General features: G+C 44.1%; 1 protein-coding gene across 1 annotated transcript in view; it reads left to right on the forward strand.

Moving 5' to 3' along the window:
- The window catches only part of LOC114660488 (dedicator of cytokinesis protein 2-like), a 75,140-nt gene that overhangs the window by 47,894 nt on the left and 14,996 nt on the right, over positions 1–12,250 (forward strand). The window contains exons 34-45 of the mRNA XM_028813213.2: positions 216–372; positions 530–570; positions 843–933; positions 3,365–3,484; positions 4,357–4,446; positions 5,774–5,878; positions 5,959–6,100; positions 8,321–8,402; positions 8,498–8,582; positions 8,715–8,801; positions 9,431–9,607; positions 11,389–11,472. Coding sequence (XP_028669046.2) covers positions 216–372; positions 530–570; positions 843–933; positions 3,365–3,484; positions 4,357–4,446; positions 5,774–5,878; positions 5,959–6,100; positions 8,321–8,402; positions 8,498–8,582; positions 8,715–8,801; positions 9,431–9,607; positions 11,389–11,472 — 1,261 coding nt within the window. The remainder of the gene's footprint in view (positions 1–215; positions 373–529; positions 571–842; positions 934–3,364; positions 3,485–4,356; positions 4,447–5,773; positions 5,879–5,958; positions 6,101–8,320; positions 8,403–8,497; positions 8,583–8,714; positions 8,802–9,430; positions 9,608–11,388; positions 11,473–12,250) is intronic.

The following is a 12,250-nucleotide window of genomic DNA, read 5'->3' on the forward strand; positions in this document are numbered from 1 at the left end:
CTGTCATTACAAATCCCACATGTATGGCAGATGGGTGCCCTAGAAGTTGACAGCAAGTCTTCTTTAGATGTGACAATCACTTTGAAAGCCCCCTTGAAATCTTCACCCAAGGCTGAACTGTAGCATTGCCCCTCATTTGGTACCACTGATTCCCGGAATCCCTCACTGTTGCCACCAGTCTGTCCTGAGTTCACTGACCGCTCTTCTCTCCCCAGCTTGCTGCACTGCGCCTCCCAACATCCCAGTCTCACGACCGCCATGCAGCACTTTGTCTCCCTCGTGAAAGGCTTACTGGAACGGCTACTGGACTATCGGACAGTGATGAGCGACGAAAGCAGAAATAACCGCATGAGCTGCACCGTCAACTTGCTTGTAAGTGACCTTCAGATGCTCTTCATCAAGACACTCCATGCTCCACTTCGGTGGCCACCATGTCACAGCTCTATGGCCTGAGCCACATCTCTCCTTATTAGGTCACAGTGTCTTCACCCCTGGTTACCATTTTAAATATCCGTGTGTTTCTTTGCAGAACTTTTATAAAGACATCAATCGAGAAGGCATGTATATCAGGTGGGTGCCCCTTTATAGTGTTGTGGCACCGACGAGTTTCATGTGCTTGTCGCTCCTGGTCTGGCTGCTCTGATTTTCTGAGGTGAGGTGCATTGTGGGTTGCTGACCACGAGTGTCTGGTTTGAGGAGGCACAGGTGGGTGCCATGTGACGCACCCTTCAGATTGTAAATGTCAGGCTTTACACCGAGGGCAGGCCAACTGGACCTTCTTAAAGGGGTTCTGAAGAACGTTCACAGCTAATTGTGACGTTTGTTTTATTTCCACTCTCCAGGTATCTGTACAAACTAAGAGACCTCCACCTGGACTGTGAAAATTACACCGAGGCTGCTTATACGCTGCTGCTGCACACCCGGCTTCTCAAGGTACCATTGGAGGGGCAGGAGGGGGAAAGAAAAGCAGGAAGGGAGAAGACAGAGAAGGGCAAGGGACTGAACTGGAGGTGCAAGAAGGGACTGGGGACAAGCAGCAGAGCAGTCCAGAAAGGCTGGGTCTCCATCTGCATGACAAGGAAGTTGATGGAAAATATGAGGGGGCCAGGGAGCCGCTAGAGAAGTGAGAATGATAAAAGCGAAAGGACGTGCGCTTCAGATTTGTTTGTCAACTCGGCTAAATGAATCATATAAAAAATGGAAAGGAAACTAAAGCTGCAAACGGCTCCACAGATCTCATACCAATACTGAAGGGCTCTTGCCTTTGCTGATAACACAAGTATGTCACACGCACTGTTTATTGGGTTGATAAGTCAATGATAAAAGATTTGTTTTATCTGAAGCATTTTCTCTTAAAACTGAGGGAACATGAAACACTTTGTGCAGCTTGTTTCCCTTCAGAACGGTTTCTTTTGCACCACTAAAGGTGAAAGGGCCTGCAACTGCTTGAAGGCACAGGATAACAGTGACACTCAGCAAGAAAGTAATTCAATGTCATTGTCACTTAAACTGAAGAGCACCAAAAATCAAAACAAAAAATAACATCCATGCAGTGGGAGATAAACCAGTTCATTAAACCAGTTCTCGAGGCATTTGAAAGTGAATTCAGAAGAAATCAGACAGTCAAGCGGCCATTACATTCGACCACATTGGGGAGATCTGTATGGTTGTCCAAGGAGTGCCATAGGAAAACAAAAGGATAATAATGTTGCAGAATTGCCAGTGATAACCCTTTCATTATTATTATTATTATTATTTTTATTACTGTCTCCCATGGTCTCACACGTTTTCTGACCCTTAGAAGGCCTTTTAAGATTTGCTTTGATATGCGTTCAGCCTGCACTTTGCCCTTTATGCCTTCCTCCCAGTTTTACCTTCTTTAATTCATTGATGACTCACTAGCAGCAATTGTAAACCGTCCTCCATGGTGAAATGAACAGACATATAAACAGGGAAACATATCAGGGAGCTCTGCCAGTCGCTTAGAGGGTTCACCCCAACCCACTCACTACCAACCGAGACCCCTTTGTGAAACAAAGACAACAACTCACGCCCTGGTTTAGGTAATCCACCGCAACCCACTCATGTAGCGATGGCGACAGCCCACGACTCACCAGTGGTTGACAAACACAGCTTTGGCAGCGAATGTCGAGACAAGAAGATCAATGTGTGCTAATGGGCGCTGCCAGTTCAAGTACGCACACCAGATGCCCATACCAGGCCCACAGAGCCTCGACTGCAATGACCCATACACTCTGTGACGACATGCGGCCCGTTTCCCAAATGCAGTCATAAGATTGTATTGTCAGTAGTTGATGCAGGGGCTTAGCGAGATCTGCTGCTGGAAAACAACTACTAGCTGCTTTAAATGTAAAGTTTTACCCACAAATTGTTAATATTGTTCTGGTACCAGAGGGATGCTCAAAGATTGTATGAGGGCGATGAGAGACAAACTCTTAACAGGAAAGGTTTCTAGCAAAACAAACCAGAAATCAGTAACAAAGTCAACAAAGTAAGGTGGAAGCCAAGATGAACTTCCGAAAACATGAACAAGACATAGTCATTAGGCCTCATTTGGAGATCTGTGGGCAGTTTTGGTCTCCAGACTGCAAAAAAGACAAAGCAGCGCAAACAAAAGTCCAGAGACGAACGATTCTGGGACTACGAGGCGAGGTGCGATTGAAGGAGTTAAATGTTTTCAGTTTAAGACATGGCTGAAGGGTTTAAAACGCTAAATGATGTAGTACAGTTGATCCCTGCGGTTACTTTAAAACAAATGCTTCAATAAGAACAGAGGAACACAACTGGAAGCAAGTTAAAGGCGGATTTTGCATAAATGTTAGAAAGTCACCCAAGTGTGGTGGAGAGAAGGACCTTCACGTCTCAACCTGATGTTATTTTGGACAATCAGGGTGAACGGGATGGGCAAGTCTGTTGAGCTGAATGGCTTGTTCTCGGCACAATTGTTTTAATCCTCTCGGTTAACGAAGGGAGTCGGCACAGAGGATCTCGGCTGTTCTTTTAAAATGGATCTTTCAGCAAAAGCATGAGGACACAGATGGAAAACCGCTAAGGACAAAGTTTGGGCAAATGTTGGAAATCCTTTCTTCACACAGAGAGAGCCATCGATTTGTATCATAAATTACCAAGCGATACAGCAAAGAGTAGAAGTTTGGGCACCTTAAAATATGAATATTCTACAAAAGTTAATAACAGCAGCAATTGACAGGCTGTGCCAGGGCTGAGCTGTTTGCTGTTCTAATGTCTGATGTTCTAAATAATAGAAAAGGGCAGACCCATGGGGTTAATGAATGAAAGCATTAGTCCAGCACGGAGAGAACTTGTCCCTATGTTGATATTGCAGTGGTCAGATGAGCAGTGTCCGCCTCAGCTGATGCCCAGTGACTTCCGCAGCTCTCAGACCCAGAGACAGCTGAAGGAGTGCTTGTACAACACAATCATCGGCTACTTTGACAAAGGAAAGGTAAGCAGCTGGTGAAATTCTGAGGGAGCAGAACGTTGGGTGGTGTAGTAAAGCGCACAAGATCTCAAATTCATGAGCAGACAAACACAAGATTTTGTGTCTTTGACATCTTTCAGCTATTGTGACATGTTATGGTGTTATGTACAGAAAATATTTTACTTGCATAGGCATTGGAATTTTATTACACCCCTGAAAAATTGGAAATGGCTTTCCACCTGGTTTCAGAGGACATGCTGTGCCCTCGATTGTGGTGACTTCTGGCTTTGGGGACGATGGGCCAAAGGTACGTCCAGTGGCTGCTGGTGTCCTTTCACCCCTAATAGTCCTTAAAGCTTTGTGGAAGTACCCATGCCACCTATTCTGTTAGCCGGAGAACATCTCCCCGTTTGCACCCTTTTTCAGGGAGGAGGTCTTCTTGACTGTGACATTCCATTTTTGTCTTAATGTGGGGGTCTGCCATCTCTGCTGGTCACTGTGTCACTTTACCCTTAATGTCCTGTGGAGTCATAGCATACATCTTCAGGTCTTCATTCTTTCTGTCTTGTTCTGGTGTGCCAGGGGTCATACCACCACTTGGCAGAGCACGTTAATCTGCATCGGCATGATGGCGGAAGAACTGACTCGTTTTCTCCATTCTGCAGGACTCTGTCCCTGTCCTGTTTGACCTTCCCTGAGCTGTCATTCCTCCTGTCACTTGCTCTACTGTCACAAGAGGAACAACATACAGTATAGTCAGTCTGTTTGTGTGCCATCTGGGTGACCCTTTAAAATTTGTGAAAAATTGCCCCCCAATTCATTAATAAATGTCTTAAACTGAGAAGGCTATTTCCATGGAGCACAACTCCTGATTTTTTTATTTCTCTTTCTGGAAGGTTTGGGAAGAGGCCATTTCTTTGTGCAAGGAACTGGCAGACCAGTATGAGATGGAGGTCTTTGATTATGAAGTTCTGAGTAAGAATTTGGTGAGTATGCCAAGGAGTCATCTTTTATTTGAAGTAAGTTTGTTCTGCTAGGATGTGACACCATGGATGATAAGAAGTGACGATGGCCTTGGAGAGCAAACACCTGTGAAATACTGAAGAGGCCTCTAATGAGGAACAGCGACATGAGCAATCAGGCACAAGTACAACAGGGAATGTTCTGATTTGGGTTATTCAGCATCATTTCTTTGAATCCAGATTACCGTAAAAATGAATTAAAAGTAACAGAATGGAGTCATCAACCAGTCTTTATTTTCTGTGGCAGATTTTACAGTTCACATGACTATAATAACAAGATATGTGATTCAGTGAGGCTAACGTGAATAAAAGGAGATGCAAATTGCACAAAGAAGGCCACGGCAGACAAACTGTAAAGGCAGAAGTGAGGCGTCTTGGTCTTAATGCTGCTGATGCCTCTGGGAAATGCCCAGTTTAGCGTTCCTGGCACTTCAGTGGGATTCACACTCAGCAGACTGGCTCAGCCATATGTTGGGCACTCTACAAATGACTGTCCAGAATAAGAGTGATGGGATCCTAAGATATCTTTAGATCTGTTGCGATGACAGTGAGGTGGCAGCTCTTCTTTAGATGACAAAACAAATGGTTTAACTTCCTGTTGCTACTGTGCTTGAGACTCTGTTTCATAAAAGTCGTTCAGAAGGACCACCAGTACTCCTCCATGCTCTGTTGGTTTGGTGACAATATCATCTCAGTCCTTTTCACACATCTAAGTAAGGTTAAACAGACAAACCCTGTGCATTGTAACCCTAACCTCTAAACCTAACATGTCCCCATTTACACTCCCGGAATTTTTCCTGGCTTTCCCTTCCCGTTCCTATAGAAAAGTGGAAGGCGCTGTGGCTGGTGGAAGTGACTCAGATGGAAGCGTTTGGATGGCTTGCTCAGTGCCAGAGTAAACGTCTCTTGTTCTTTGAGAATTCCATCCAGTTAGTGGAAGACTTCCATAGAGTAGGCCATTGCACCAGAGCCTTATGATGGAGTCTCTTGCTTTAATGTCAGCAGGCCTAATGCAAGGCAATCATTTATGTGGGACACAGTTGTGAGCGCTCAGCTAGTGTTAGTGTTAGCGGCGTTTTGATGGCAGCTATGTACTCTAGTGAGGTGAATTCCTGCGAGGTCCTCCAACTGAACTGACATCAGTCCCAATTAAGATTTCTTTTGCTTTTTCATCCATCCCCTGAAATTCATCCCTTTGTCCTTTGAAGTCAGCGTGTTAAAGGATTTTGAGAATTGGTGAAATCTGGATAAACAACTCCTAGGAGCTGAGATCCTCTTCTTTAATTTCTAGCGCCAGCAAGCAGAGTTTTACGAAAACATCATGAAGATTCTGCGACCAAAGCCGGACTACTTTGCGGTTGGATATTATGGGCAAGGCTTTCCGACATTCCTCAGGGTGAGTCGCAGACTGCTGCTGTCTGACTGGGGATCCTCAGAATCCATTTGCTGGGCTCACAGCCCTTCTTCTCTTTTTAGAACAAAGTGTTCATCTATCGTGGAAAAGAATACGAGCGGCGGGAGGACTTTCAGACTCAACTGCTGAGCCAGTTTCCCAGCGCCTTGCTTCTCAATACTACCAGCATTCCCGGAGAGGAGATCCGCAGCTCCCATAATCAATGTATCCTTTATTAGCAAACACCAAACGTGGAATTAGAGTTTGGAGGGAAGATGAATCACAGTGAAGTATGAAGAACGCTGCAAGTGTTGGGTGGCAGGAGATGCAGCATTCATATGCATAAGTCAGGGCCAGATGAAATGCTTTTCAGTAGCCTGGTAGCTTTCACCGCAACATGTAATCATAGTGAAGTCGTCTAACATTTAACAGTCCGATAGAAAACGTTCATTTTGTCCTGATGTGATATAAATTGGCAGACCTTGTGGCAGCCCATGCTTGTTCACATAAAAGAAGGACTGTGAACAAAAAAGAAGGACTGAGTGAGTATTCTTGATTGTCTACAGTTGTTCATGTCGCCTTATTGTTCTTTCCCAGTCTACCTTAGTAATTTGATGTGCGCGTAGTGAGAGTAACGCCGGGGTCAGCAGTGAGCAGTGAAGATAATGTGATAATCACAACTGATAGACTGGGTAGCCATTTGAAAATGTTGGTGGGGAAAACCGGGCCAAACCCTTGACAGACCATCATGCAACTGACAAACTAAAACCCAACTTGTTTCTACCACATCTTTAATTATCAACATGTTGTCAGTTTTACTGTCTGGTGCATAATGACATAGAACAAGGTGACGTCACGTTCCACCGTGCCAGTTAGATTGGCGCTTTGTCATCCTGTACATGGCACCCGAATCAGCCCTTTAGGCTGGCCAGGGATTTAGTTGTGAGAGTGACTTGCCAAATTCATTCTGCTTACGCTGCAGTGTCCTTTTTTATACATTTAATTATCACAGTCCGGCACAAAACCCAGTGCTCTTGCATCAAACACCTTTAGTTCAGTTCTTTCTCTACTTCTCCTTCCGCCTTTCCGCCTCTCCTCCCGAGCTTCGCCTTCTTCCTCCCGACTCGACTCGCCTGCTCGAGGGAGGCGGCTCCTTTTATAATCGCCCCGATGTGCTCCAGGTGCTCTGTGACGGCCTTCTGACGGCACTTCCTGGTGGTGCAGAAGTGCCGTATGAGCACCCGGAAGCACTCCGGGTGTCCCTGGTATTCCTTCTTGACATCCAGGGCTCCTCAATCTTCCGGGTGCCCCCTTGTGGTGGCCACGGGCCCCAATAGGGTTGAGCTTCCATGCTCGGTTCCCGTGGCCCCCATACCAACCAGGGTGGCTGCCCTCACGTGGTTCAGGGGAGGTATAGTCCCTCTCCTGGTCCTTCCAGGCGTCCCGGCCGTCCACCACAAGATGTTAGATGATTGTTTTTAAAGTTTTAATTTCAATTCACTCCTGGGGACTCCATGGCTGCACATTTTCACTCCAACAAGTCTCTAATCTGAGTGACTTTCTTACTTTTAATTCACCTCATTATCTGGCCTACAGACACTTCTAGGAAATTGGTAAAGATTCTCATGCTGTGCCACAGCTTTCAATGCGTAGCTTTCTTTTGCCGTTTTCCTTTCAATGTATCCTTTCCTGTATAGTTTGCTCACTTCCTTGTATCCAAATGCTGATGATTAGTCCTGAGAAGTGCAGACAAGGGTGCAAACAACACAAAGTTCAGTATTCTACTCCACTCTTGATTCTCACATTGCTGCTGCGAAGCAATGCGTTGCATGATGGCTGGACATTCATCTAAGATGTTCAGGGGACCCTGTGCACGTCACAAGACGACTAATACGTCTCCTGTAGTGCCAGTTTGACTTGTCTGTTCAATCTAAAATGTTAAATGTTCCAAATCAGCAGACCAGTGAATACAACACAGAAGTCTTTGCTCCATTTTATCATTCAGTGTTTTCTACATTGGCATACAATTAAGGGAGCAAAGTCTCTAAAAATGGAGAATTAGAAAGGAAAAGGACCAAATCTCTTAGAATGAAACTATAAAACATGACAGCTCACAACACAAAGTCAGAATGATACACAAGTGTGAAACAGTGTTATTCAAATCACGTCAAATTGGATTTGTCACGTACAGATATAGACGCAGCACAATATGTTGTGAAATGCTTAGCTGCTAAACTCCAAGACTCTGCATTTGAAGTTATTCACAAAGTCATCAGTGGGAGTCAAAGGTTCGAGTTTTTCAAGTCCAAGTTAAACACATTAGGAGTACCGCGTGCCCTGCTTTATGCTCTTAAATCGACCTTGGGGACACACAGCCATTCAGTTAGCTTGAATCGAATGTCACACTAAGTGCACTGAGCCCCTCCTTAACCTTTGCCATTTCAGACATCCAATGCTTCACCGTCCAGCCGGTCCTCGAGATTCCTCCACGGTTGAGAAACAAACCTGTTCCCGACCAGATAATCAAGTGAGTGGCCTGAACTGGTGGCATGTGGGGGTTACTCTGCTGGATGGGGTCCGCCTGATGGCCTTGTCTCTCTGACCAGTATGATCTTTCACTAGCTTCTACAAGTCCAGCTCTGTCCAGCGATTCCATTACTCAAGACCAGTACGCAAGGGCTCTGTGGACCCAGACAATGAGTTTGCTGTGAGTACCTTGACACGTTGGGGATTTAGGGTCACTTGGTAGTTAAATCAAGACACAGGCCAGTAAGCGTTTTCATTGATTTGAATTCCTTAAACGTGAATTCCCGCCTCACCATCGTCTCTCTTTGTGCAGTCGATGTGGATTGAGCGAACCACATTCAACACGGCGTACAAACTGCCTGGCATCTTGCGATGGTTTGAAGCGATCACCACAACCCATGTGAGTAAATGTTTAACCCTCGGGTCACTTGTTATTTGTTCTTACCGTGTACTTTGTACAAATCTATCTCATCTCATTGGATTTTGTTTCCTTTTGGTTCTTTTTTGCACTGCATGAGAAGTCTTTTCCATTCCTTGCTCATGTCTGTTGTACTGATGTCCAGCATTTACTACAAGTTTACTTTTTCTTGTGCGACCAAATACATAATTTCTAAGTAATTTGCTTTGAAGCTATGAAATGTCACTTCATTGACTATATGATACCTACAAGAAGCCTCCCCATTACAGTAAATTATCAGTCCAAAGTCAAACAAAAATCTAATAAAGTTGAGCACAAGGAGCATGCTCTGTCATGAATGAGTGTGAAACCATCTTCACGTACAACGGGCAGCAATTGACCGGCACCAGAGTGGCACCTGAGAGCTGAGAAGGAAATGTTGACCACTTCTTTGTGGAGAAGTGATAAATGTTCACCTAACATATACTGTTAACAAAGGGATCTGAATGAATGTCAGAGCTTCTTTGAATGAATTCTGGGTGGCATGCATGGAAATGAGGGTAGCCAGCAGTGGCATATGAATATTGACCTGCTTAACTGTAAATATCTCTTTCTTCAAATTAACCAACAAGACAACCATCAGCCCTCTGGAGAATGCGATTGAAACTATGGAGATGGCCAATGAGAAGATCTTGACCATGATCAACCAGTACCAGGGTGACGAGAACCTGCCCATTAACCCACTCTCAATGCTGCTAAATGGCATTGTGGACCCTGCTGTCATGGGTGGCTTTGCAAAGTATGAGAAGGTAGGTTGTTTTTCAGCTTGAGTTTGCTGAATATTAAGCTTTGGGAGGAGACTGAGGACGTGTAGTATGGAGGATTCAGTAATGGAGGGCCTGCTTAGTTTAAACAAGATCATAATTGAGGGATCTTATTGCTTGTGGCTCTTGTCTGAAAATCCACAGTTGAAAGACATCAGAGAATGAGATCCTTGAGAATCGACAGCCAAAATATTTGATGAGTGGGCAACCGCTCTATTTTATTTGTCCCACTTTCTCCATTTATGCAAAAAGAAGCTTTTAAGAAGATGTCATGCAGGTATATTCATTCTGTCAAGCATATTAGCTAATATCTACATCACCAGCTGAGAGGTAAAAGCTCATTCTGGTGTTTGTGATACCAGACAGACTTCACTCTTCCTCTCTGTGTCACCAAAGTTTATTGCAGATTCATAAAAAGCCCTTTACTTTGAAAACACTCCCATCCATTGTCCACCAGGTGTCCTTGGTTCATTATTGAACAGAAGGAATTCTGACAAGTTTCTGAACACATGGACCAGGTGATCTTCTGTGTACCTGAATGAAGAGGTCCTGTCTGAGGGAGCATCCAACTCATTTGTCCTCTCCAAACTGGTTCTAGTTGTGTTGGGTTTTGCTTTGTGTAGTAACAGTAAATGATTCTGCTGTTAGGTTCATTAGCATTCAGGATTTTAAATCATTACATGTTGGGATTAACACTCTCCTGCTGTTTTTAATGTCAGCTTTCAGGTAATTGTCATTACTGGAGCTGATCTTCAATTTTCAAGGTTACAGCTGATTATCCTTGTGCTGCTGTGCATGCCTCTTTATGTTCCTTGAACCATGTATATGTCGACACGTTGAGTTCCTGGTGGCATTTAAAAAAATGTTATTGCTTATCATAACCCAAGCCATGATGGCGTTTGAGAATTAGGAAAGAAAGGTTGTGCCTCACTATCAGCCCTATTGTTTAGCGGGTCATCATGTTCTTGGGCTTCTGCCTTAATTCTAGCGTTCCTTTACTTTTTCCCTTTGTGGCGTCAATATTAGCTCTTGCTCATGGGAGCCGCGTATAAGAGGCAGGCACTTCCTTCCAGTATTTGTAGGACTGTTCAGGTGAAGGAGGCTCTTGAAGTTCACCTGCAAATGTGTTTGTGTTTTGGAATTGTGACTTGCTAGGATGTGCCATTACTGTCCTCCATCTCTACCTGTTGATTCCACCACTTGTCTCGGTCATTGTTTGACTTTAGGAAGCATGATGAATCACGCGTTGTAAGAGCCCACTAAAATATGACATGGTTAATAACTGATGCCATTTTAAATATATGTCAAAATGTGAAGATACTTTCACAAATGGTGGGCAAACCTTGTTAGTCATGGATTTATTACAAGAAGTAAACAACATCATAAAACAGGAAGAGGGTCATTCAAATAGAATCAAATCCAAAGGGGGCAAAGTACGTTGAAAAACAAGGCAGAGGGTCATTCAGGCAAGAGAACACTCGACAAAAAGCAAAATGCAAAATGGGATCGATGTGGATCTGCACACCATTTCCCACCTTTGATACAAATTAGTGCTAAAGAAAAGAGCTAGACTCTCCCGTCCAAACGTCCCAGCAGTCCCCCTCAATGGTGTAATTTTTGGCAGGCAGGATTTCAGAGCTTGTCACTACATTCATAGCCTTAAGACAGGTGATGACATGAAGGTGAATGGCAGAGAGGAGAACAATAGAGAAATAAAAGATCTGTGAGATTTTGTGGGTCACCTTCTCAAACCCCATATTTTTCAGGCTTTCTTCACTGATGAGTACATGAAGGAACACCCAGAGGATTGGGATAAACTGAGTAAACTGAAAGATCTCATTGCATGGCAGGTAAGAAACATTTACTGAAGTAGCAGCAGCATTGAGGATCCCAAAGTGAGGACTCAACCTATCAGGGTGTTGATTATGGGTACACAACTACGTACTGCTCTCCATTTAAAAGAGTGTCATTATTTCCATTTTTATTAATTTAGATCAATACAAAAAAATTGAATGCTTTCAAACTTGGTTAAATAAAATGAATCAAAAGAGATTATTTCCATTGTATCAACAGTGGATGATTGGTAACTAGACGTTTGACTGATTTTAAAGAGCTGGGTCTCCAAAACGTTTCCATAATTTCTAAAAGAGCTGCGCAGATTCCTGTTGAGTTTAGTTTTGTCCAAATGCAGATCCCTAGAGACACAGAAGGACGTTTAGGCCTATTCCATCTGACCAAAATGGAGGAGTTGAACTCAAGGGCTCTCCTAGTGGGCGACACATAGAAGCTGTGTTGGCACTTTGGTGTGAAGCCAATTTCCGCCTCTGTTTGAAAATGATGAAGACTATAAAAGACTGTAAGGTGTCTTGTTCTCAGACTGCACGCTCTTGTGTGGGTGTCTGTATGGGCCTTCCATGTCTTTCTCCAGCCTGGTCACATCATTTGGCGTCTCCTCACAAGACAGTAATGAACACCTTCCTGTAGAACCTTCAGTTTCTTGGCAATCTGTCTCATCGAATGAACTTCAGTTCGCAACACAACGCTAGACTGACGTGTTTCTTGAGGAAGCTGCCAGTACCCTGCAGCCGAAAGAAAGACAATTGACTTCTTCTCTTTAACAGAATAACC

Source organism: Erpetoichthys calabaricus, chromosome 11 (genome assembly GCF_900747795.2).
Source record: "Erpetoichthys calabaricus chromosome 11, fErpCal1.3, whole genome shotgun sequence".
NCBI classification, from domain to species: Eukaryota; Metazoa; Chordata; class Cladistia; order Polypteriformes; family Polypteridae; genus Erpetoichthys; species Erpetoichthys calabaricus.